The following is a 24,941-nucleotide window of genomic DNA, read 5'->3' on the forward strand; positions in this document are numbered from 1 at the left end:
GTGTTTGGAGTCGTTCACGAACTTTGTGCTTCCCCCTCCCCCTTCTACTTATGTACCTATCTTGTTGTGCTTATTTTATTATACATGCCAAAAGTTCACAACGGTGCGTCTCTTAGCGAGTTGTAATGCTCCCCGAGAGAGTAACCGTGTTTGTAGTACACAATTTTCAATTCGGGTCGTTGACCTTGTTCATTGACCCTGTGCGTAGCGCTGCCACTAATCAGCACGCTAATGGGACAATCGAGAGCCTTTGCTAGGGCCAGAATCTCAATTTCACCACCCCACACTGCTGTAGTCTCCATCTCCGTAGTGTATTCGTCTACATCTCTGACGGACATTGTATTCTCATCGAACAAGTAAGGTACAAAATCGTCCGCGTGGTCCCTAATGTACTGGCACGCCAGCGCCCGCAACTTGTACACGTCCCATCCCTGCGGTGTATCCGGGTGCCGCTGTTGTAATTGGTCTAGAATAGATGCAAACAAACAATGTCCGTCCGGTTTGATGTCGTACTGATGCAGATGTAACTTGGCGCACACTTCGCTGAGCGATTGTCGTTCCAATTTCGCCAAATCCGGTTGCACGGCTGCCTCTCTCCGCGCCTGTTCCTTCATCTTCTCCACCTCGGCATCTCTACGAGCCAGTTTCTCCTTCTGTCTGTTTCTGCGGCGGCGTGTGGGCTGCTCTTGGGGCTGACCGGGGGCCTTCTCCTCCTTGGGGGGCTTGTTTTCAAGGTTCAATTGTGCCAGTAACTGTTCAGGCGTAACTTCATCCACCTGGCCGTCCGTACTCTGTTCTTCTCCCGCTGCAGGGACTCCCGATTGGTCCACTTCACGAAGCTCCTCGCTGTGTCTCCTGTCCAAATCACTCTTGAGTTGTTCACATTTAGAGTTGACCTCCTTCCGAGTGGACTTCGTCGCCTGTTTCTTCATCCCGGTGATCTGGTTCTGCAGGTCCCGTGCCTCCTTTCTGTGCCTCTTCAGTATCTCCTCCATGGCCAATGGTCCCCGTCGCTGGCCTCTCTATCAAAGAATGAGTCCCCTCGTCAACCGTCCCATCCCATCGAAGGTTAACAGTGAAATTTTTCACTTTTCGTAGTACGAGTTCAGAGCCTCGAGATCAACTTGTTGATCAGTTGCAGACGACGCAGTGACGTTGGGCGGAGTCGTTGGGTCTACTGGGTCGTGCAGCATGGTAAGTGTGTCCCTGGGGGGTGTGCGGAGAGACTCCGGAGAAGAATTCTGTGAAGTTGTGGGGGTGATGATCCTGTGGCCTTCCCGGACCACTGTGCACCGGAACAATCAGTGATTTGAGTTGCGTCTTAGTCGTAGTCTTTTGCAGTAGTATATATATCTCCGTGGGTAGTAAGTAGTAGTTGTGTAGGAGGTTGGGGAGTCGTAGTCAGCTACTTCCGCGAGTGTCGCTGTGACCCGATGAACAGGGCGTGTGACATTTGCCATAGGCGTCGGATCAAGTGCCAGTATAAAGCTGAGTTGAGCCGATGTGACCACTGTGAGAAGCTTGGTGCAGTGTGTACGTTCCGGCGTGTTCCCCAGAAGCGGGGTCCCGCGAAGCGGCGCACAGTGTCCCTGGAGAACGACGAGTTGGATCCCGTGGACTTGTATTACCGGCACATCGACGGTGCCCTGCCCGTGGTACCGATGCGTGAAGGGGACTTCCGGCATATCTTGCAGGGGAGCCCTCCGGACGTTCAGCGGTTGTTTGCCGAGGTGGTGCACGATTTGCTGTATGGAGAGGGGCAGTTGCGTGAGGTCTCGCGTTGCGGGGTTGTGAAGAGTTTGAAGTTGGTACAGTTGGAGTTGACCTCAGGGGACAAGTTCGTACTGCTGGCGTGTCTACTGCTGCTGTGCTTGCCCCTACAGGATATACTCCCGCTGTGTACCGCGTTGGGGCTGTACTACGAGTGGTGTACGCCTCAGGGGAACACACTTCTCGAATTGCATTGGACCAACATCGTGATATTTGATCTGGCGCTCCATGAGACAATGGGCACCCCGCGGGTTGTCACGAGTGTGCATGAACCACTGGATCAAGCGACCCAGTTGCAGGGGGATATCCTTCGAGTGTTCCACCTGGGCGTCGTACCAGGATCTATCGCCGCGGTGGGGGGTGAACCTACACTGTACAAGTTGTACACGACGCTGCGATACGACAGTTCCGCGACTCTCTCCTCGCAATTACAAACGACACCGGTCAACTACGGGGAACTCATCCCTACTCTGCTAAAAGTAACGCACGGCGTGTTAAAGATCCTCTCCAGTGTCGTGCAAGAGCAGTACACTGGAGATCCACGTGTGGGCACGGGCAAGCGGTTTATCTTTGCGCCGGACAGCATACTACGCGGCGTAGACCGAATATGGACCGTAGTGGAGAGTATCCCCACATACGTGTCCGCCGCCCTGTCCACAGACAAGACGAGCAGCCAGGAGCACCGACCGCTGCTGTCGCAGTGCATGAACGAAACCGTCCAGATCACTCTGCTGAGACGGCGGTCCCTGCTACTGGGGCGCCGCGCTCACCCAATGCCCACCACCACCACATCAACCGCCAGCTCCCCACTTCAGACCTGGGCGGCCCGCCTGGCCGCGGCAGGCACCACCACCACACCCTGCTGACCTTATCCTCCTCGAGGCACCCAAGGGGGCTGCCCCGCTATGCGCAGGCACACCCCTAAAACGACCCCGCTACCCCGCTATCCCGCTACCCCGCACCCACACACCACACACTTAACACAATGAGCTTAAAACCCAGGCACCCGCAGCCCCCTAAAAAGAGATTTGCGTTCCGATTTCCGCTTTCGGAAACACAGGCAACTCCTTCCCGAAACGGCAACGATTTCCGTTTCGGGAACAGTTCCACCCTCGAGGCAGGGAAAAAAGAAATAAAAAAAAAGTGGAAGCAAGAAGCACAGCAGGGGCTGGCGTTGGCCACGGGAGCAGGAGGTGTGGCAGTTGTTATATAAGAGGTGTGTGTTGTCCCCGTTGCTCCCTGGTTGCCTTGCTCCTTTGGCAAATCTTCTTCTGCATTTTGGATCTGGCCAACCGCTAAGAACGTATATACAGTCACAAAAACACAGAACACAATGTCCACGCCTAAGAGACACGTCAAGACTCAATCGTCGTACGCCTTTGAAAGCAACACGTCCAATGTTGCAGCGTCGCAGATGCGGAACGCGCTGAACAAGCTCGTTGATTCTGTGAGAGATGAGGGTCGTCACGAGAGATTCGAGGGTGAGATGGACTCCTTTTTCGCTCTTTTCAGAAGGTACCTCGTCGAGAAGTCGCAGGCCAATAACGTGCTCGATTGGGACAAGATCAAGTCGCCAGGTGCTGACGAGGTCGTCAGCTATAAAGTGCTGGAGAACGGTGCGGACTCGAACTTGGCCAAGCTTGCTGTTTTGAAATTGAACGGTGGGCTGGGCACATCCATGGGCTGTGTGGGCCCCAAATCCGTCATTGAGGTCAGAGACGGGAACACTTTCTTGGACCTTTCCGTGCGTCAGATCGAGTACTTGAACAGGACCTACGACTCTGATGTGCCCCTTCTGTTGATGAACTCCTTCAACACGGACAAGGACACGGCACACCTCATCAAGAAGTACTCCTCGAACAGAATTCGTGTTAGATCCTTCAACCAGTCGAGGTTCCCTCGTGTCTACAGGGATTCCCTGTTGCCTGTGCCAACGCACTTTGATGACGCAGTCGATGCTTGGTACCCTCCTGGACACGGTGACTTGTTTGAGGCACTGCACGCCTCGGGGGAATTGGACGCGTTGATAGCACAGGGTAGAGAGGTCCTGTTTGTCTCTAACGGTGACAACTTGGGGGCCACTGTCGACTTGAAGATCCTCAACCACATGCTAGAGACCGGCGCAGAATACATCATGGAACTGACAGACAAGACTAGAGCGGACGTCAAAGGTGGTACTCTCATCAACTACGACGGACAGGTCCGTCTGCTTGAGGTCGCTCAAGTGCCCAAGGAACACATCGATGAGTTCAAAAACATCAGGAAATTCACAAACTTCAACACCAATAACTTGTGGATTAACTTGAAAGCTGTCAAGAGAGTCATTGAAACGGGCAGCTTGGAGATGGAAATCATCCCCAACCAAAAGACCATCACGAGAGACGGACACGAAATTAACGTCCTTCAACTGGAAACCGCATGCGGTGCAGCAATCAGATACTTCCAGGGCGCCCATGGTGTCGTCGTCCCCAGATCGAGATTCTTACCGGTCAAGACCTGCTCAGACTTGCTCATGGTCAAATCGGATCTGTTCCACTTGCAACACGGTGCCCTCGTCCTCGACGCAGAAAGGTTTGGACCAAACCCATTGATCAAATTGGGCTCGCACTTCAAGAAAGTATCAGACTTCTCAGCTAGAATCCCTCACATCCCAAAGATCCTGGAACTGGACCACTTGACCATCACGGGGAACGTCTTCCTGGGCAAAGGTGTCACTCTCCGGGGTACTGTGATCATCGTGTGCTCCGACGGCCAAAAGATCGACATCCCTAACGGGTCCATCCTGGAAAACGTAGTGATCACAGGTAACTTGCAAATCTTGGAGCACTGAAGCCTCTTGCAAGTGCAGAACCAATCCGTCAGTAACCTATATAACGACTATATATTATTATGTTTGTGCGTATTAAAGGGATGCGTAGTCACAAAAAAATGACACATTACCCATCTTTCCATGACTCTCCTCTCCCCCCCTCACACCAAGAACATCACCTTGGACTATGACGGTGATCAAGGCGTGTCTGTTCGATATGGACGGGACGCTCGTCAACACAGAACAGTTGTACACGGACGCTACAAATGACTTGCTCAAACAGTACGACAGGAGACCCATCTCCCCGGACTTCAAAGACGAGATCCAGGGACTCCCGGGGGACTCCGTCCCTCGCAGGATCATCTCCCACTACAAGCTACCTCTCGACACACCGGAATATTACTCTTGCCAGACGCTGGACTGGAGTAGTACCCAACTGTGCCAGGGAGCAGAGCACACAATTAGAGAACTCAAGGAAATGGGCGTCCCCCTAGCGTTGTGTACCTCCAGCACACGGGAATTATACGGCAAGAAGATCAGCCCCTGTAGGGACCTGTTCGATCAGTTCGACGTTGTCGTGACGGGAGATGATTGTAGGATCCCCAGCGGTAGGGGAAAGCCGGCACCTGATATCTGGCGGTTGGGTCTCCGGGACTTGAACGAGCGACTGCATCTAACGTTGAAACCACACGAGTGTCTCGTCTTCGAGGACTCTGCAAACGGAGTGGTCTCCGCAAACGCATTCGGATCCCGGACCGTGTGGATCACCGACGACCCATTGGTACACGAGAAACCCAACAAAACCGGGCATTTGGATCTCGACTTAGTCGAAACGATCCCATCTTTAACGCATTTCAAAACCAGCAACTATGAATTCAGTACATAACCTCTGTATTAGATACCACCCCCCTTTCTAAGTTCACAGCACATGGCTTTTAAATAGGTATGAGATACTCTCACCATTGTGTAGACGGCGAATACTCTCCGCGAGGACGTAACTGATGTCTATCACGTCGAGTTTTGGGCACAGTTTCATCTTGGCTTGGAAAGGGACCGTGTTGGTGCATACAAGTTTCTCCAGCTGCGAGTTGTTGATGTTTGCAATGGCATTCCCAGAGAGCACACCGTGCGTGACAATCGCAATCACGTTACGCGCCCTGTGGCCCATCAATATACTCGCAGCCTTGACCAGAGTCCCACACGTGTCTGCCATGTCATCGACGATGATGCACGTCTTGTCCGTGACGTCCCCGACAAGAAGCATCCTCGATACCTCGTTAGCCTTCGCCCTTTCCTTGTGGATCAGCGCGAAGTTCAAGTCCAAGTCTTCGGCAAGCCCCGCGGCCCGCTTCGCACCACCGGCATCCGGCGACACAATGATCGCATTCTTGTAGTCGCAATTCTCCTTTATGTACCGCACGACGCTGGGTTCCGCGTACAGATTGTCCACGGGCACGTCGAAAAACCCTTGTATCTGTGAAGCGTGCAGGTCCATCGTGACGACGTGATCACATCCTGCTGTCGTTAGCATGTCGGCCATCAATTTCGCCGTTATTGGGGCCCTCGACTTATCCCTCCTGTCCTGTCTCGCGTAGGGGAAACTGGGTATCACGACGGTGATCCGCCTCGCAGAGGCAGTCTTCGCCGCATTGATCATAATCAGCAACTCCAACACTCGGTCGTTCACCTCCCCAGACCCTATTTGCACGATGATGTATATATCCTGGTCCCTCACGGACTCGCCAATAGTAAACAAAACTTCACCAGTCTCATCCCTCTTCATGTGCGTCTTTGTCAGGGGGATCCCGAGCCTCTGCGACACGGATTCCGCTACAGCCCTGTTGACATCCGGAGCTAGCATTTTGATTGAATGATCAGCCATCTTGTTTCCTGCTATATGTATACTCGGAACAGCAGTGTTTACCCAAAGCAATCGGAGTGCCGGAGAAACTGACGCACTAGGGACAACTGTGCTCCACCTTGAGGACCCTCGCAGGGTAAAGGGACCCGCTCTTCTATTGGTTCCCCCCAGGGACCTCGAGGACCCGTCGCTTCTTCTTCGAAAAATCATCAAAGAAGAGACGGTCACGTGGCTCCGGACGGTCCCGGCTCATCGCACCGGGCGGACTGCTTCAGGGGAGCTGCTTCTTCTTCTTCTTCTTCTTCTTCTTGGGGTTCTTCTTCGCAGGATCTGTGATGCCCGGTGTAGGTTGTATAACGACAGCTCCATCCCTCTCCTCCTCCGTCGCGTCCTTAAACTTGTTCTGCGTGTCGAGGTAAAACATGATATCGCGGAGTTGCTCCTCGACGTCGGTCTTCTCCGCCCGCAAGGTCTCTCGGGACTTCTCCAGGGACTCGTTCTGCTTCGTTAGGTGCGTGACGTTTTCTTGAAGCCCGCGGACGAGCAATTTGGTCTCCCCGCGCTCTTTATCCATCTCAAAGGTCGCCCGGTCGAGTCTTTCCGCCAATTTCTTGACTTGTGCTTGCATATCCGCGAGTGCGCCCGCGGGGGCACCTACGCTCCTTTCCTCAGCGCACTGTGCAAGTTTTCCCTCGTAGTACTCTCGCTGCGACTCCAGCTGCGAGATGAGCACCTGGACGTACTCGAGGTGGTACTCCTTGTTTCTCAGGAAGTTCTCCGCCAAGTCCAGGTCCTTTCCCTGGTGGTCCTCTGCGGGCGTGTTCCTCGCAAGGTTGTCCCCCGCAAGGTTGTCCCCCTGCACCGCTGCCGCGTCATTCCCGCTGACCTCGACAAGCTTCCCGTCGACCTCGTTCTGGACGATCCGGTGCACGTAGTTATCGCCGGCGTAGTCCCAGACCCGCTGCGTCTTGATGTCCATTGCAAAACAGTGCGAGGTCTCCTCGTAGTGCTGTATGGCGTGCTTGGAGTTGTACCTCCCGCACCCGGTGTTCCCGCAGACGAGACATATCCATAGGTTGTCCGCGGCACCGCACGTGTGGCACTTTGGTGTCCCTCGGGAAGTCCGCATCAGCGTGTCCCTGCTGAGTCGGAAGCTGGAGTACCGACACACAGGACACTTTGAATTCTTCCACCTGTTGAGACACTGGCAGTGGAAAGTGTGTTGGCAGGGAATGGTGATGAGCCCTGTCGTTTCGGAGTCCATCCTCTCGAGGCACACCGGGCACGCGGGCAACTCCACGAGGCGCCCCCCTGGTTTCTCCAGCTGCGTGAACGGGTCAGTCAGCAAGTAGGGCAGCCTTTCGTCGTCGTCTGTCAGGTCGAACAGTCTCTCTTGAAAGACCACCTCCTTTATGAACACCACATGACACTTCTCTGGGTCCATCTTGCTGAAACTCTTGCCGTTGAAGTCCTCTTTAAACCTCTTTGCGTTCATCGGATCCTTGAACTTCATCAGCACCATGAAGTTGAACCCGACACCTTCGTCGTGGTTCTGCAAGATCCGGAAGTTGCTGATCTGGTTATTGACGATCTCGTCGCCTATATAAAAGTGTAGCAGGTCGTGTACGGTGAAGTAGGTCGGCACGAACAAGATGCTGACCATTGTATCGTCCCCCGGCACCGTCACAGTGGATTGTTCCCCAGCAGGGGTGGTAACTTCCCCCCGCAATTTAAACAACCGGATGATCCCATGGCCCATGTACTCCGACACGACTGTATCGTTCTCTCTGTTCATCTTAGCCGCCGGTGTATATGCAATGATTGAATACGGCTGAACACGCCAGTCTCTAAACTCCAGCTTCTCTGTATCGTTCTCCCGATGATAAGGAACACTCCCAAACGGTGTACCAGCACGTAAAACCCAGCAGCAGCAGCAGCAGTAACACAACAGGATCCACGACTGTCCAACTCAACGACAACAACGTACGCTGTGTCCATCACCTCCCAGCCGGTCAAACAGCCAGATCAAACAGGCCGTCCTCCCCAAAGAACCGCTGTCCCCCATCTTAGAATCTCTTTAAAGCCCAAAAATATTGAGAAGAGACCACTGCGTCATTCGTTAACGGTGACACGCCCGCGGCTGGCAACTCCTACATGGTACCAACGGAAAGGTCTACTACACCTCTTAAGTACTCGCCCAATGGCCTGCCCCATGCACTCTCGCACGGCTCGCTCAGCATCCTCCAGGGCATTGCTACGGAATCACTAAGTAAAAATGGCATACTAAAAAGACCATAGAAACGGCAACCCCAGGACACACCAGTTGACTACTGACAGCTACCAACACTACGATCCGTCGCTGCTGCTGCTGCTGTTGATGGTCGGTGCCTGGTCGGTGGTCTGGTCCGTCGTCCTGGGTCCACGGCACCCCAGGGTGTTTCCTAATGCGGTATGTTCCACCGGGCACGACACCCATCGCAACAGGGCAAGGGCTCGAGGGCGGAGGCTCCAGGGCTCCAGGGACCCGTCGCAACACTCGTCCACGGCTGCCACTCGTTCACAGCCGCGACACACGAACGTCCAACGGTCGATGCCTCTGCGCTCTCTTTTGGTGACTCTTTTGATATCTCGAAGACTACTAACTGCTAGTTACAAAACTGTTCAGCTGGTGGGGACAGGAGTGCATAAGACTGCAGTCGACCTCCTGTTAGTGAGGTAGACAGTGAGCAAGCCGTTTCTCTTTCCCCAGGTTAGGTTTGGTCGTGCAGTTATATCTCTAGTTGTCTCGTACGCAAATTCTTTAGTATGGTGGACGACACCTACTACATCACACCGCATGAGACGGCGCTGGCGACGGTCGCCACGGCGATGAGAAGGCTCGACTCAAGCTCGTGACTCTGGCTATCAACTCCGTCGTGGGTGGGTTTCGTCTTCAGCGCAGGCTCGATGCTCTACATCTCGTTCCACCAGGAATCACCTCCCAGCGTCGCAGGGTCCCAGGCAAGCATGGCCAACTTCCTCAACGGTGTGCCCTTCGGGATATGCCTCTTCTACGTCGTCATTACGGGTGCAGACCTCTTCAACTCCAACATCCTCTTCTTCACAGTCGGATGGCTCAGAAACGCAGTGACCATCTACGACCTCCTGATTTCCTGGTTCGTCAGCCTCATCGGGAACTTCGCGGGCTCTCTGTTCATGTCCTACGTCCTCGTGCACCTCTCAGGGATAGGACACCACTGGAAAGACGTCTCAGTCACTCTGGGGGACAGCAAAGTGGCATCCTCCTTCATACAGACTTTCTTGAAGGGTATCGGTGGGAACTTCTTTGTCTGCCTCGCGATCTACTTGCAGTTGATGGCCAAACCCATCCACGTGAAGCTCTTCCTCATCATCCTGCCCATCTTCACCTTCTGCGGGATAGGGTTCACGCACACGGTCGCGGACATGGGCATCATGTACGTCAGCATGCTCAACGGGGCAAACGTCTCAGTAGGGAAGTACATTTGGAAACTGCTCATCCCGGCGACACTAGGGAACATTGTTGGTGGGTTCGCGTTCAGCTTCATCATCCCATTCTACCTGCACCTGTACGTCGTGGAACAGGACAGAAAGGAACTGTCCCTGCCAGAATACGAGGCCAGGGACGAGCAGCCAGAGTTGAACATGGACTCCAGAGTCGTAAGGATCCCTGCACGGGAGCAGGAGGAATTCGACGACGCAAGCGACGAGGACGAGATCAGCGAAAAGCTGGACGAGGAAAGCGGCAGCAACGCGTCCAAGATCGCAGTGAAACACATATCAACACACGACGACGACGACGCGACGGGGTCCATAAGGACACCAACCGCAGCAGACAACGGCTCGTCCATGTCCAACGTCGCCGCGTCGTTCTACTCCGATAACGGAACTTATTCTACGGGGACACCGGAACCGTTCCACCCGGGTAGAGAACCAGAGGGCAAGACTGTAGGGAGGTCCAAATCGGATACGTCAACGGGAGAACTACTCAGGAGATGGACCACCAAAAATAAGAGGGGGAAAGTCCACATCCGCTCGCCGCCAGGCGTTTTCCCAGTGAGAGGTATGGGTACCCCGCTGCTGAAGGAACGTACTATTGAGGACCCGACTATCGATGAAGATTTGCTCGACGACACCGGTGTATCCAAGGCCTCGAGTAGTAAATCCTCTAGTGGCCTCAGGGACTCAAACATCCTGAAAAAAGTGAACACCATATCAATAGGATCGCATGGCCGCGAAAAGGCTAGATTATTAAACCGTATCAAGACTATGGAGAGAGCGAAACAGAACGATTACACAATGAGCGGCCGATATAACGTCCTGGAGAAAAAACCGAGCGCACAGTTGGGGAGAACGTTAACCAAGATCATGACACACAGGGGCAAATACGATTTGAACTCGGCAGACCATGAAGGCCAATTGCCCAGGACGAATCAGGACGTCGGTATAACGAGTCGATCAGAGTTTTCTGGCTCGGACACAAAACAACCACAGGGAAAACGGAGTGGTCTTTTCAAGGTTTTCACCAAACAGTTCGAAAGATCCAACAAAGCTGATTCTGGAATTTCCGTCGATGATCGGTTGAGAAGTTTGGGGATTAGCCCCAGGGTGGCCACGATGGCAAACAACACAGCAGGTGTCGAAAATTTCTCCAACATACACACCCCTCCAAGGAGGGCTCGGACAAGATCGCACTCCGGGTCACCACAAAGTAACAACCATTCGTCTGTGAGGACGACGCGCCCATCTCGAACATCTGTTGCGGTATCTGCCGTAAACTCCCTTCCTGCATCCGCCATACAGTCCATTGCATCACGAGGCTCCTCGGGTTCTACTCATGGAACACCTTACAATGTGACCCCTGCAGTGACCCGGTAGAGCATTGTTACTCGACTGATTAGGCGGCTATACAACGGTACGTATAAAGAGAAAAACCTCCAAAGTTTTGTTTGTAAATACTCGTTCTTACACATTAAGTACATATAACTCAATCAATGGCGGCTTTTTCCACCAGCATATCTATTAGATTTCTTGCGTATGCGGGGCCATGTTCATCGCAAACTTCTTCACCCTTCAGACTGTTCATCACGTAGGAGACGTCGAAATCTTTATCCTCGGATAGTTTCGACAGATACTCCCACGTCGCCGGCACCGTCAGGAGCCTCCTTCCAAACTCATCCGTGTACTCCGTGTTCTGCTTGATTAGGTAGTTCGCAGGGGCACTGCCGTTTTCTTCTGCGTTTGGTTTGTTGAGATTACGGATGAACTTGTTCTTGACCGTGTTTGCAACCATCTCTTCATAGAATTCGTCCTCCGTGGGGAAAGAGAAATTAGAGTGGGCTGGTTCATCCACGGCCATCGAATCCTGGTTCCACGTACTGCTATTATTGGTTGGCGCGGTGTTCCCGTTGGGACTCAGAGGTATAGCGCCCTTCTGTAAAAGAACTTTATTTTCGAGCATAATCTCCGCGTTGAGCTTCTTTAACTTTCCGATTTCCAACATCAAGTCATGCCTGCTGTTTTCACTCTCCGCAAGCTTCTCCTCCAATTCCTTAAGCCGCGCCTCTTTACGTTCCCTGAAGGCCTTTTGCGCGGCCCTGTTCTGCGCCTTTTTCCGTGCTTTGTTCACCTCCTCTGATACATGGCCGCCGCCCTCGTGCTGAGACATCAACCCGTTGAGTTGCGACCCATTATTCGTATTCTGGAACACCACATAGTCCTTGGGTGGCCCGCTACTGTCCTTGTGGTCCGTATTCATATAAAGCGGTGCACCTGGAGGCGATATTCGGTTGTCCGTAGGGGTACTATACGCCTGGTTGCTTCCACTACTGCCGGAATCCTCCATGTTTCCAACGCGCATATTTGGCGATATCTTACCGTTAATCATCCCATTTGATGGAGCCCCAATATCATAGTTGTACCGCTGCTGGTTCTGGCCCAAGCAGTATTGCGCGGGGTAGGGTGCCGTCTGCGCGGGGGTCTCTGGGAGGGGATAGGGCTTGGCGGAAGGATGGTTCGGAATATTAACTCGTCCCTGCTGTAACCCCTGCTGTGACTGCGGTAACATCATGTCGATGTTTCCAAACGTAGAGGGTTCCGGTGGTGACAAACCTCTAAAGTCCATCGTTATGTAATTTTGATCTTTCGAGATTGTTAGTTTGGGTTAAGGTTAGGGTACGTTGTAAAGCAAGAACCCTCTCTCGGATATTGAAGCTTGTTTTCTCTTTTACTTAACAGAACCTTTCTTTCACACTAATATACACAAACCACGTCGACTCTGTAGTCCTTGTAACGCTTAAATAGTCCTTTGGCATCTAACTTGCCCACATCGTGGCAGCATCCGTCTCAACCTTTCGTTCCTTCCTTCTTTGCTTTTTTTTTGCGTCAGAGAAACAAAATTAAATATCACGTGAGGGCGAAGTTGGCCCTGAAGGTGATGAGTTGATGAGTTGATGAGGTGCTAAGCTTAACGGTAAAGTCTATGGGTCCACCTTGTGAATTGGGCAGTAGTGGAATTCTTATTTCTGTATAACCGTAAAAATTTGTAGTATTAAATCGATCCCTAAAGATGTCGGAATTCCGCAGATGAATACAGAAATGCGGTAAGAAGTAAAATTAGAGACGCTACAATTGAGGTAGTGGTCTCGCCAGCTGTCATTCACGCGTTTTTACGCAGATTCGGTAGTAACGCGTAAAATGAAAGCTAACACAAGCCAAAACATTTCCTCTTTGGTTAGGAATAGCCGAATAGGAAAAGTTTTGCATCGTGGACGAAGTGGTTTATTCATCTCAGAATTAACCATATAAAAGCACACAATATAGCTCGTTTCTCTCGAAGAATTTTAGCAAGATTAATATTTAATTTTGTATTTTATTTAGAGGTTTCTTTCTCACTACGGGGAGGGCAAGAATTCCTATAATACAGGTTAAACAACTACATCCTGAGATGTTTTGGTCCAGAGGAACAACCAACAACAAGCTAAGATCCTTCGAGAGCTTCGAGCAAAAGATATATGTGACGTTTTGAATTTGGGTGTGGAGAGGTTCCCGTGTCTGCTACGCTGTGGAGGAGGGGGTAAGTTTGAATACCCGAGGTACGTTACTGCAACTTCTTTGTCCCAGCTTGCTTTTAGAGCAGCTTATCAAACTTTAGGAGGCTAGAAAACTTGTTCCGGAATTATGCAATGTTGATAAAAAATATAGGCTGATCGGGTGTGTTCTTGCTTCCATCTCACCACATACAAGCTATTGCAGAAGATACAACTCGGTACCATTGCGTTTCAATCGGTAGGGAATAGGGCAGAGATTCCTTGGACCTGTTACCTACAAAAACTGATATACTCTGTCTCCAGGATGCAAAACTCAATTGCACAACCAAAGTAATCAAATAATTTGAGTGTTACTCCTCTGGTAAATATCTTCTCTTCGGATGAATTATCTCTAAAATGTCATTTGAATATACAACTCTGAAATGGAAGATTGAATTGACCAAGTGGGGTACGCAACGTACAATCCTTCAATTTAGTATGAACCGTAGCAGGAGGGAGTTATTCAGTGAACGGTTCCCAAAGACTTGCAGACAAATCACTCTATCTTATTTAAGTTAACATTTCACATTCTGTGCTGTTTTGAGAAAGACCGGCATTCTTAGTTTGCCCTGAGTACATTTAGTAGACGATATCTTGGGAGTTTATAAGCGTTCCCAATAGGGTTTCTCATGCAACGTATCGAGGTTAGCCTTAATATGTTGGAGATACGGTAATTATCGCACTTGCATCAGTGACTCTGTGATAAGGTAGAGTCACGTTTTATTCTGGTACATTCTTCTTAATTATTAATTTCTTTGTAAATTATTGTTTTGAAGAGAGTAGCAATTCTTTAAAATAGGAAAAACCCTTACAAGAAAATAAACAGAAAAAGATAACGTCATCGAGCAAGTGCTGGAAGCTAAGAAGGATGCTGCACTATGCATGTTTGAGGTGTGGCAGGGTTTTCCAGCAGACGGTCACTGCCGAGCGCCAGAAGCTCTTCCCCCGTATACGCATTATATAGGAGAGCTACATAAACTGTCGATGAATTGTTTTCACCTTTTATTTGACGATAAGCAATGTAACATTGTACAAAAGGCGGATTTCCAATATCCAACAAAGGGAACATAGACAGCTTTCAGGGTCACGAGAAAATTGTATATGCCTCTGTTTGTTTGTTTGTTTTGGTTTCTTCGATGTTTGCTGGGGTCGATACAAACTAATTACATTTTCGTGTTTTTTCTCGTTCGTTTGATTTTTACAAGTTGATCGGGATCAATTACGCTGTAGAGGTGGGGGTAAGCTCTGAGTACTACTGGTACAGTTCCCTTAAGATTTCAAAAAAAAAATTGCCAAGGTGACGCCAGTAAAGTAGTTCTCTGTCAACTTGAAGGTGAAATTCTACTATGAGTAGAGCGGTATCGCGGCAATGTATGTGGTGCCCTCTTGTCCCCTTGTAAAGTTGTAAAGTAGCAATCACTTCTAAGGTTGTTCGATTACAATCTAGCAATAAAGTATTTTGGCAAAGAGAACTCTGGATATACTCTACCATCTGTAGTACTATTGCAAAAAGGATATATACTCTTGCCCAAATCCGAACACGCTGGCAGTACTCTACATGTAGACCAGTAACTGACATCTTACTGTTGGATATTGGAAATCTGCTGGATATAGAAAATGACTATGATAAGGATGATAAGATATCATCATAGGCATAAACAGGACACACACTTGATAAAAGACACAAACGTTAACAAGACAAATAATGCTGCCACAAGTGTTAAAGTATCCACCACAGTGAGAAAGTGAAGAGCCACACCATTGACTCTGAGCAAACTTTCACATATATAAAGCCTAGCTACCTCGAATGAATTGATCCTTCTATCTGTTACAATACAGAAGAGATCATCGAACCATATACTTATATATTAAGTATACACCAGAAGTCATACCTGAACTAAAACATCTATTTACTCTACTACAATGAATAGCCACGGCGAACAATACCCTATTCAACAAAGTCCGCCTTTTGTACAATGTTACATTGCTTATCGTCAAATAAAAGGTGAAAACAATTCATCGACAGTTTATGTAGCTCTCCTATATAATGCGTATACGGGGGAAGAGCTTCTGGCGCTCGGCAGTGACCGTCTGCTGGAAAACCCTGCCACACCTCAAACATGCGTAGTGCAGCATCCTTCTTAGCTTCTAGCACCCTTACGCTGCACCCCGGAATGTGTAACTGCGTCTACCCTCCCTCCCTTTTGGGACACCTGCCCTGACGGAAATAGATCAATCTCCGTCCAGTTCAGAAACAGTGGAGGGGAAGCGAGGACGATGGTAGCGGACCTTAAAGGAACTCATCAAAAAAAGAAAATGACGTAAAGCACAAAAATAGCTTCTACAGTGCACCTACAAGCAAGTATGTAGAGACAGATTCTGCGTATGCATCCGCGTCTGAGAAGGCAAGGGTTGACCATAGGAGCAAGCAAGAAAACAAACAAACAAAGAAGCAAACAAACGAAACGAACGACTACTATGGTGGAGATGCAGTAGCATCTCTCGATGTACTCACGATGAACTTAGCTGATTATTTTCTCTTGATTCAATGAGACACCATTAGTGACAAAAATAGAAAAAGGGAAGCAAAACTCCCTTTGACCTTCCTAAAATGGAATAGGGAACACAAAAACAAAAAAAAGAAAGAAAAGAAAGAAAAGAAAGAAAAGAAAGAAGCAGACGAGAATGGTGTAATGTTCCCAAAGGGGAAGCAATCATGTCCTAAACGGAAAGGGGAAAGCAAACGAAAGCCCCGCGCACTTTCTTTCCTCCACCCCTTTCTCGAAACAAAACAAACAGAGGATTACCTCTTTTGGAACAGTCCCTTTCAGAGGCCCCCTACAGAAGACACCGCTCCCCTCCCCCGTATCTAAACTGCGTGCTTTCCCGCTTCCCGATTGGGTAACCTGCTGGGTATGCTTTCCCCTATTGATAGAGAGAGTCACCGTTTACTGTTCTAATTATAGCTCCGCGACCGTGCCGTCGCTACTAAGGGAAAAACCATAACAACAGTGTTATTATGTAACTCGGACGCTCGGGAGAAGAAGATCTCCCGTAAGCGATTAGTTAACTACGTGGGTTCGCATTCTTTCCTGTTTCGGTTCAACGCAAAGAGGGAGAGGTGCGGGGCGGGAAAGCTATTATTAGCTGTTTCAGTATTGTTTTTTTGTTGTCACTCTTTCAGATTCATTCTCTGTCCGTAACTGTTACCGTACTCGCCCCACCCCTCGTCATCCGTATTTGCTGCTGCTGACTGTGTTTTTTCTCGTTGGGTTTTCCCCTTCCAACAAACTTAATTTTAGTTCTTTGGGCAATGCACCTCGAAGAAACGAGGGAAATGAACACTATATAAAGCCCTGCTGTTTCTTTCTTTCTTGAGGACATTTCTTCTCATCTACTCTCATTTCTATCTTGAAATTTCGAAAGAGATCAGACACTCAAAAACTCACAACCGCAAATACCCAATAATAATAAAAATGAAGTTCACTTCCGCTTTCGCTACTATCTTCGCTCTAGCTCAGTTGGTCCTTGCTGACTCTGCCGAATTCGGTATGATGTCCATCCACTCTGGTTCCCCAGTCCACATGTTGTTCTTCAAGGACGACAACGGACTAGTGCTGGGTTCCGGTGGTAGCAGTTTGAGCACCACCATCACCGACGACGGTAAGTTGAAGCTTTCGAACGGCAAGTTCGTCGTTGTCGGCTCCGACGGTAAGTTCACCGAGGGTGCCGAGGCCGACGGGTCCAAGGGCTTCGCCATCGTCGACTCCCGTGTCACCTACAACGGTGCCAGCTCCTTCTACGCTGCACCAGCTGACGGTTCCAACTACTCTGTCTACGCCAAGGATGTCAGCGGTTCCACCGACATCGTCTTCAACGCAAGAGGCACCACAGGGGCCGCCATCACTTCGTACACCCCATCCGGTGCCTCTGCTTCTGCTTCTGGCTCCGCTTCAAGCACAGCCGCAAAGGCCACCGCCATCTCTCAAATCGGTGACGGTCAAGCCCAAGCTTCCGTCCAGACCCAGACTGCTAACGGTGCCCAAAGATTGGCCCTTGGTGGTGCCGGTGCCGGTATTGTCGCTGCTGCATGCGCTCTAATTATGTAAGTGTGTGAGGCTAGCCCCCACAACACTGGAAAAAACAACACATATACAAGACACACGCACCCAGCAGGCAATCATCTGAAGCAAGTTTTCTGTTTCTCTCTGTGTATTCTACATAGGTATTTACTTTTGCTCTAATAGCTAGTTCGTTATTTTGATGTCACCCAGGCCTGCTTTTTCTTGCAGCAACGGCTGAAAATAGTTTTCCCCTTTTGGGTGCGTGCGGCCAGAAAAAACGCGAAAAGTGCCGTGGTCTGCGCTGTTTTCACATTTCCCAATGCGGCTGCCTCTTTGCGCGCGACTTTAAATTTCCCGTTTAGTTCTGAAACACTGTTGTTGCATGTTTTATTTTTATTTTTATTTTTGCGTCTTCGTGGCTCGCCGTTAGCGGAAGCGAAGTTTCCCGTATTCGGAACTGCTGCTGCTCCAAACGGAGAATTCTCATGCGTTCGAGAACTTCTGGTCCACAATTCGCGTTTGTGAAGCAGGAGCTTTGCTTGTTCTTTCTTTTTGCCGAGACTTTTTACACCGAGAGGTCTAGAAGCACAAGAACAGTAAATTCGCTCAGCTGGCCCGTGCTGCAACAACGTCTTGTTTATCCTCGGGAAAAAAACAACAGAACGACAGTAAAATGTAAGGGATCTAGCGATCTCCAATTCATATATAAACGGGTGTCTTGTTTCAGATTTTTCCCAGCCTCAATTCGTTTTCCCCTCTCTGTTTCTATCTTGTAGTTTCCATTCAGCACCACATCCAAAATAAACACACTCGCTTTTCACCCAACTTACAAAAACTAAAAATGCAATTCTCTACTTCCTTCGTTGCCGCCTCTGCCGCTCTATTCGCCGTCTCCCAAGCCGCTGACGCCATCTCTCAAATCGATGACGGTCAAATCCAGGCTACCACCAAGCCAGCTACCACCAAGCCAGCTACCACCAAGCCAGCTACCACCGCCGCCACTGCCACCAAGCCAGCTACCACCGTCGCCACCGCCACTGCCACCCAGTCCGCCTCCAAGCCAGCTGTCAACCAGCAGACCGCCAACGGTGCTGGTAAGCTAGCCGTCGGCGCCGGTGCCGTCGCCGCCATGGGTGCTCTATTGTTGTAAGAGCGATGACGTGTCACGTGGGTCTCTATATCTTCTTCTTTTTCTAAATCTCAATAGGTATTACATAAACTTTTAATCGTTTTTCTTTCTCTACAAGATACCGTGTGATGAGGCAATTGACACGGAGCTGGGTCCTTCTCCTGACACCAATGACGCCTCGGGTGTTGCCTCGTCTGTGCCTCCCATTCAAGCGAGCAACAGTGCAACAACACGCCTCCCTCCCATCTGTTGCACCTGCCACGTTGTGAAACGGCACCCCCTCCGGGACACTGCCCTCCGCTCTTTGTTCTATTATCTGTGAATTGCACGGCCCTGTCTCTGCCAGACACACCTGGAGAAGGTGGCTGCGGTGGCTGGGTGCAGACCACGGCAAATCCACACAGACATTCCCCGCACGCGCTCCGCCCCACCCCCCCCTTCCGAGTTCCAGATTTGTCCGCTCCGGGGATGTCCAGGACATTTTGCCGCTCCGTGTCTTCTTTGGGCGGTGCGCCGTTCCTTGCGTCATGCGGAGATCGGAGCGAAGGCAATATGTCCTTTGTCCTTTTGTTCCCCCCACAGATAGCCCCGGAAGAGGACAAACAGCGGTGTGACGGGATTGTATACTGCCGTGCCCAGAACGTGAACCAACAACGACAGCACTGTGTGAGGAGGATTCCTCTAACAGAAGACGCGGAAAAAGAAGAAGAGGAAGCCCCCTGCGGAAGTTACAAGTATGGCTGTCTCTGCTGCGTAACAGACTGGGGGAGAGGGGGTGGGCACGAGAAGCAAGAGTGCGGGGGACGATACGGGAAGAAGAAGGTGGCAGAAAGGACCGCTCTGTCTTAGACAATGATACGTTAATGTTGAAGCAGGACATACACTAGTATATACATGTTTCCTGTGCTCTCTCTCTCCATATATATTTATATATATGTAAGGGTTTCCTGCTGCGCTGCCTGTTGGTAGGATACTTAACATTCTGTCTCCGTCTCTCCGTCTGAGCCTTCTTGTTCTTGTTAAATCTGGGAGACGTTCCCTAGTAAGTACCCCGGCTTACAATTTTGTTATGCTGTCGCACGCTATATTCGAAAGAGATGTTCAAGATCCTTGCTCTGCCGCTTGCGATTGTGCAGATGCCTGTAAAAACACAGCCAGTGCAGCTCCGGTGGTGGGGGTGTCAGATTCTCCAGTGTTTGCATCACGTTGTAACTTGCCAGAGAAAGTAACCGCTCTACGGAAGATCCATACAGCACCCCATCCGTGGGAGAACGGTCCGTCACAGTTCCTGCTCGTGTGTACTGGGGGCCCAACACCCATCTCACCGCCATCCCCGCTCTCAGAGCAGAGACCGGTACGCAAGAGAGCCAACAGTTTCGCCTTCATACATAGACTCTCCCGCAACTCGTCCATGTCTAAGATGTTCGACTACGCGGATAACACAGCAAGCAGACCAAAGTTCTCCAGGAGCGGGTCCATGGATGACGGCCTCGCACCGTCGCTGGCACAGTTGCAGGTGTCCCCAACGGCACCGCTCACAAGACACAACTCCTGCTACGCTATACCGACTCACGTCTACGGGCTGGAGAAGTACGTCACCTCGGAACTGGACGAACTGTCCTCGGGGCCCAGCACAGCGACGAACTCGCAGAGCACCATGGCGTCCGTGTTTATCTCCCGGGCCACACAGGGGACCCTCGATCGAGGACTCGACAATGCGTCCGAGTCGTCCTCCTCGTCGGATTCAGAATCCTCGTCGTCACTGTCGCTGACCGCATCGGTTACTCGCACTCACGGAGGGGCGAAACGTACAAGTGTCACAGACGAGGATCTCGCGGGGGACAAACCAAAAAACATTAAATCAAGACGTTCATTCATCAAGTTGTCCCTGGCGCAATCCTTCGCTTGAAAACACGAAACGCAACTCATGCCGCATACATATTTTTTGACGTGGATATCCTGCATATTTGTAACAAGATTTTAACTACACTGTATATCAACGTATATATATATATATTCTTCCACGCAATGATTTCAATCAACTGTCATCTCAGATGAACACACGCTCTCCATGTATGACGACTTTTCCGTGCGATGTGAAAATTTTTATAATATTCTAATAATTTTTTTTTAATTGTTCTTTAAAAGAGAGGGTTTGTTCACTCAGCGGCAATGATGGATTCCTCTTCGCGACAGGGAGAGTCTCAGTCAGGGGAACCGTCACAGAAGCCACGCGACAGAAGCATGAGCTCTACAGGAACAGACAGGGCAGGCTCCGTCAATGATCACATAGAGGAAAATCCAGGCATTGCGCTCGTCGAGGACCCGCTGCTAGAGGTCGAAGATGCACCATCGGCACAGCTGGACGGTGCAATGGGTCCAGAACACACCCACCAGGACCAGGAAAGTATGGCGGTGGCGAGCTCCGCGGTGGAGTGTGCGTGTGCCTACTGTGGGGTCGACCAGGCGTCCTCCGTGGTCAAGTGCAACGTGTGTAGCAAGTGGTTCTGTAACTCGAAGAACGGCACCAACAGCTCACACATCGTCAACCACCTCGTGCTATCGCACCACAGCGTCGTGTCCCTGCATCCGGAGTCAGACCTCGGAGACACAGTCCTCGAGTGCTACCAATGCGGGAGGAAGAACGTCTTCCTCCTCGGGTTCGTCTCAGCAAAGAGTGAGGCCGTCGTCGTGCTGCTTTGCAGAATGCCCTGCGCGCAGGGGAAGAACCCAAACTGGGACACGGACCAGTGGCTGCCCCTCATCCAGGACAGACAGTTCTTGCCCTGGGTCGCAGCGGAACCCGCGGACGAGAACAAACTCGCTGCAAGACTCATCACCCCAAGTCAGATCTCGAAGTTGGAGGCCAAATGGAGGTCCAATAGGGACGCCACGATAAACGACATCGAGACCACCGAAGAACAGGAGAGCATCGCACCTTTGCTCCTGAGATACCAGGACGCGTACGAGTACCAAAGATCGTACGGCCCGTTGATCAAACTGGAGGCCGACCACGACAAGCAACTTAAGGAGTCACAGGCATTGGAACACATTTCCGTTTCTTGGTCCCTCGCCCTGAATAATAGACACTTGGTCTCCTTCGCGCTGTCCACTTACGAATCAAACGAACTGAAGGTGGCTGTCGGCGACGAGATGTCCCTGTGGTACTCCGGATTGCAAAATCCAGATTGGGAGGGTAGAGGGTACATTGTGCGCTTGCCCAACAGTTACCAGGACACGTTTACTTTGGAACTGAAACCAAGCAAGACACCACCCCCAACTCATCTGACTACAGGGTTCACGGCAGAGTTTATCTGGAAGGGTACATCGTACGACAGAATGCAAGATGCACTGAAGAAATTCGCCGTCGACAAGAAATCTATATCCGGGTTCCTTTACTACAAGATCCTAGGCCATGAGGTCGTCGACGTCTCGTTCGACGTGCCGCTACCAAAGGAATTCTCAATATCGCATTTCGCACACTTGAACGCATCGCAATCAAACGCAGTGAAGCACGTCCTGGAGCGGCCACTGTCACTGATTCAGGGTCCACCGGGTACCGGGAAAACAGTCACATCGGCTACCATCGTGTACCATCTGGCCAAGATCCACAAGGACAGAATCCTAGTATGCGCCCCATCAAACGTTGCCGTGGACCACTTGGCCTCCAAGTTGCGCGACTTGGGGTTGAAAGTCGTAAGATTGACCGCAAAGAGCAGGGAAGACGTAGAAAGCTCCGTGTCAGATTTGGCGTTGCACAACTTGGTCGCAAAGTCTTCTCAAGGCGAGTTAAAGAAACTGCTGAAACTGAAGGATGAGGTGGGGGAACTGTCCGCAGTGGGTACTAGAAGGTTTGTCAAACTGGTGAAGAAGGCAGAATTGGAGATCCTTGCAAAGGCAGACGTCGTCTGCTGTACCTGTGTTGGGGCAGGTGATAAGAGACTTGACACAAGGTTCAGAACGGTGCTGATCGACGAGAGTACGCAGGCTACGGAACCGGAATGTCTGATTCCGATTGTGAAGGGCGCCAAACAGGTCATTCTTGTTGGTGACCACCAACAGCTGGGACCTGTCATTTTAGAGAGGAAGGCAGCTGATGCCGGCCTGAAGCAGTCTCTGTTTGAAAGGTTGATATCGCTGGGCCACGTTCCAATCAGACTCGAAGTACAGTACCGTATGAACCCGCACCTAAGTGAATTCCCAAGTAACATGTTTTATGAGGGAACCTTGCAAAATGGTGTTACCATCGAACAAAGAACCGTTCTGAACAGCACCTTCCCATGGCCAATCCACGGCGTCCCAATGATGTTTTGGGCGAACTATGGGAGAGAAGAAATTTCAGGGAATGGTACCTCGTATCTGAACAGAATCGAAGCGATGAACTGTGAACGGATCATTACAAAACTCTTCAGGGACGGGGTGAAACCAGAACAAATCGGTGTCATTACGCCATACGAGGGACAGAGAGCATATGTTCTACAGTACATGCAGATGAACGGTGCAATGGACAAAAGCTTATACCTTAAAGTGGAAGTTGCGTCTGTTGATGCGTTCCAAGGGCGTGAGAAGGATTACATTATTCTCTCGTGTGTCCGTGCCAATGAACAACAAGCAATTGGTTTCTTAAGAGACCCTCGTCGTCTGAACGTGGGACTGACAAGAGCTAAATACGGGTTGGTGATTTTAGGGAACCCGAGATCGTTATCGCGAAACCTACTATGGAACCATCTTTTAGTACATTTCAGAGAGAAAGGTTGTCTGGTAGAAGGTGCCTTGGATAACTTGCAGCTGTGCACTGTGCAATTAACCAAATTGCCACCGAGGAAAAGAGGAGGAAATGGTAACAAAGATGCAAACCAGTTTGAAATAGATGTAAACACCCGTACTTCTATCGATGACTTTGACTTACAAAGTTTAATGTCTTTTGGTGCCCCAGAAGGCGCCAACGCGTTTAATAATGTCTTCACTGCCAACGACGACTTCTCTTCGTTCTTGAATAACGGGTATTGGAACTTCCAAAACGTTGAACAGGATACAGAAGCGGCCAAAGGAAACAACAACGTCTACCAAAAGGAAGGCCATCCACTGAACTCAAACTATGCAGGTCAATTGAGAGACGAAGATGAAAATACTACTGAAGCGATGAATAAAGGATTTTCATCTTTAAATATTTAGATCGGAGAAGACAGGTGGTAATGGAAAAGGATCTTCAAATATGCTGGAGGCATATCAGATACGGCACGAAATCAGGGTACGTATGGTAATACAGTCTTTGACGCCGTAGGAGACGGAAGAACATAATAATTTTTTTGCTCTTTCAGCAGAGCGAGTAAGACTGTTGCCTCATCGAGGCTGTTAAAATTTGGGGGACAATCATCTGTAGTAGTAGTAGTCCTTTTCGACAGTTGGGCGTACTAAAGCAGTAATGTACAAATATGCAACATATTTATGTAGCAAGCTTGAATGCTTGACGCCCTTTTCTGGAAATGGAAAAAAAGAGAATGTCAAGCTTTACTTGGGGGAAGTCTCTATCTGTTTAATTTTTTAAAGAGTCCCCAGTATCTGAACATTTAGCTAAAACAAGAGGAGAAAGCGGAACTTTTAAAAAAGGCACTACTTTGTCCTCAAGCGACCCTTCATTTGGTATCACATTCATATACTTGGACCTTTCCTTTGATACCGCTGTTTCGTTTACAACTACATGTCACCCATATACAAGAGAACCAGAGAACTTTCATCCTTCTAATAGTCTTAGTATAGTCATCTCGCAACACGGTTACTTAACTTCAAGCAATCAAAAAAATATAGAAAAAAGAAATGGACGAGTCCGGAGTCGAACCGAAGACCTCTCCCATGCTAAGGGAGCGCGCTACCAACTACGCCACACGCCCATAATTTTCTGATTTTTGTTGTAATATGAAACCCACATACTTCCAATTACGAGACCCAGCTCTCAACCACGAACTCTCACAGTTTTCAGACACAAACCAATAAGCCCTCTTCCACAAGGCAACACATCGCGACATACAACAAACAATACAAAAGTGTCACACCCCACTTTAGTCAGGAGGCTACACCTCACCTTAGTCAGCAGGCTACGTATCTATAACGAACGGACAGACCCAAGCTAATGCGGTCTGATCCAGCTTCACCAATTATTATATAAAGGCCACAGATTCCAGTCATTGGAATCCTCGTCTCT

The 24,941-nt window shown here is 50.0% G+C and overlaps 12 protein-coding genes and 1 non-coding gene across 13 annotated transcripts; 7 read left to right on the plus strand and 6 right to left on the minus strand.

The window, feature by feature from the left end:
- Nucleotides 1-95: 95 nt before the first annotated feature.
- OTU2 (deubiquitinase OTU2) lies at nucleotides 96-995 on the minus strand (the record flags this gene model as incomplete). The annotated part of the gene is made up of 1 exon (XM_022607294.1): nucleotides 96-995. One exon carries the CDS (start codon nucleotides 993-995, stop codon nucleotides 96-98), a length of 900 nt encoding a protein of 299 aa, XP_022463905.1.
- Nucleotides 996-1,433: 438 nt separating this feature from the next.
- KNAG0C05620 (Zn(II)2Cys6 transcription factor domain-containing protein) lies at nucleotides 1,434-2,636 on the plus strand (the record flags this gene model as incomplete). Its single annotated transcript, XM_022607295.1, has 1 exon — nucleotides 1,434-2,636. One exon carries the CDS (start codon nucleotides 1,434-1,436, stop codon nucleotides 2,634-2,636), a length of 1,203 nt encoding a protein of 400 aa, XP_022463906.1.
- Nucleotides 2,637-3,103: 467 nt separating this feature from the next.
- KNAG0C05630 (UTP--glucose-1-phosphate uridylyltransferase) lies at nucleotides 3,104-4,600 on the plus strand (the record flags this gene model as incomplete). The annotated part of the gene is made up of 1 exon (XM_022607297.1): nucleotides 3,104-4,600. The coding sequence occupies one exon, from the start codon at nucleotides 3,104-3,106 to the stop codon at nucleotides 4,598-4,600; it is 1,497 nt and encodes a 498-aa protein (XP_022463907.1).
- A 166-nt stretch (nucleotides 4,601-4,766) lies between these two features.
- On the plus strand, nucleotides 4,767-5,465 carry KNAG0C05640 (uncharacterized protein; the record flags this gene model as incomplete). The annotated part of the gene is made up of 1 exon (XM_022607298.1): nucleotides 4,767-5,465. The coding sequence occupies one exon, from the start codon at nucleotides 4,767-4,769 to the stop codon at nucleotides 5,463-5,465; it is 699 nt and encodes a 232-aa protein (XP_022463908.1).
- Nucleotides 5,466-5,498: 33 nt separating this feature from the next.
- On the minus strand, nucleotides 5,499-6,461 carry PRS3 (ribose phosphate diphosphokinase subunit PRS3; the record flags this gene model as incomplete). Its single annotated transcript, XM_022607299.1, has 1 exon — nucleotides 5,499-6,461. One exon carries the CDS (start codon nucleotides 6,459-6,461, stop codon nucleotides 5,499-5,501), a length of 963 nt encoding a protein of 320 aa, XP_022463909.1.
- A 250-nt stretch (nucleotides 6,462-6,711) lies between these two features.
- ETP1 (Etp1p) lies at nucleotides 6,712-8,235 on the minus strand (the record flags this gene model as incomplete). Its single annotated transcript, XM_022607300.1, has 1 exon — nucleotides 6,712-8,235. One exon carries the CDS (start codon nucleotides 8,233-8,235, stop codon nucleotides 6,712-6,714), a length of 1,524 nt encoding a protein of 507 aa, XP_022463910.1.
- Nucleotides 8,236-9,386: 1,151 nt separating this feature from the next.
- On the plus strand, nucleotides 9,387-11,336 carry KNAG0C05670 (uncharacterized protein; the record flags this gene model as incomplete). Its single annotated transcript, XM_022607301.1, has 1 exon — nucleotides 9,387-11,336. The coding sequence occupies one exon, from the start codon at nucleotides 9,387-9,389 to the stop codon at nucleotides 11,334-11,336; it is 1,950 nt and encodes a 649-aa protein (XP_022463911.1).
- Nucleotides 11,337-11,445: 109 nt separating this feature from the next.
- Nucleotides 11,446-12,525, minus strand: KNAG0C05680 (bZIP transcription factor; the record flags this gene model as incomplete). The annotated part of the gene is made up of 1 exon (XM_022607302.1): nucleotides 11,446-12,525. The coding sequence occupies one exon, from the start codon at nucleotides 12,523-12,525 to the stop codon at nucleotides 11,446-11,448; it is 1,080 nt and encodes a 359-aa protein (XP_022463912.1).
- A 4,497-nt stretch (nucleotides 12,526-17,022) lies between these two features.
- CWP1 (Cwp1p) lies at nucleotides 17,023-17,655 on the plus strand (the record flags this gene model as incomplete). The annotated part of the gene is made up of 1 exon (XM_022607303.1): nucleotides 17,023-17,655. One exon carries the CDS (start codon nucleotides 17,023-17,025, stop codon nucleotides 17,653-17,655), a length of 633 nt encoding a protein of 210 aa, XP_022463913.1.
- Nucleotides 17,656-18,803: 1,148 nt separating this feature from the next.
- On the minus strand, nucleotides 18,804-19,619 carry KNAG0C05700 (uncharacterized protein; the record flags this gene model as incomplete). The annotated part of the gene is made up of 1 exon (XM_022607304.1): nucleotides 18,804-19,619. One exon carries the CDS (start codon nucleotides 19,617-19,619, stop codon nucleotides 18,804-18,806), a length of 816 nt encoding a protein of 271 aa, XP_022463914.1.
- Nucleotides 19,620-19,808: 189 nt separating this feature from the next.
- On the plus strand, nucleotides 19,809-20,648 carry ISF1 (Isf1p; the record flags this gene model as incomplete). The annotated part of the gene is made up of 1 exon (XM_022607305.1): nucleotides 19,809-20,648. The coding sequence occupies one exon, from the start codon at nucleotides 19,809-19,811 to the stop codon at nucleotides 20,646-20,648; it is 840 nt and encodes a 279-aa protein (XP_022463915.1).
- Nucleotides 20,649-20,911: 263 nt separating this feature from the next.
- NAM7 (ATP-dependent RNA helicase NAM7) lies at nucleotides 20,912-23,914 on the plus strand (the record flags this gene model as incomplete). The annotated part of the gene is made up of 1 exon (XM_022607306.1): nucleotides 20,912-23,914. The coding sequence occupies one exon, from the start codon at nucleotides 20,912-20,914 to the stop codon at nucleotides 23,912-23,914; it is 3,003 nt and encodes a 1,000-aa protein (XP_022463916.1).
- A 643-nt stretch (nucleotides 23,915-24,557) lies between these two features.
- KNAG0Ctrna7A lies at nucleotides 24,558-24,630 on the minus strand. Its single transcript has one exon. It is a non-coding gene; the product is annotated as a tRNA-Ala (tRNA).
- Nucleotides 24,631-24,941: the final 311 nt, after the last annotated feature.

Source organism: Huiozyma naganishii, chromosome 3 (genome assembly GCF_000348985.1).
Source record: "Huiozyma naganishii CBS 8797 chromosome 3, complete genome".
Taxonomy (NCBI): Eukaryota; Fungi; Ascomycota; class Saccharomycetes; order Saccharomycetales; family Saccharomycetaceae; genus Huiozyma; species Huiozyma naganishii.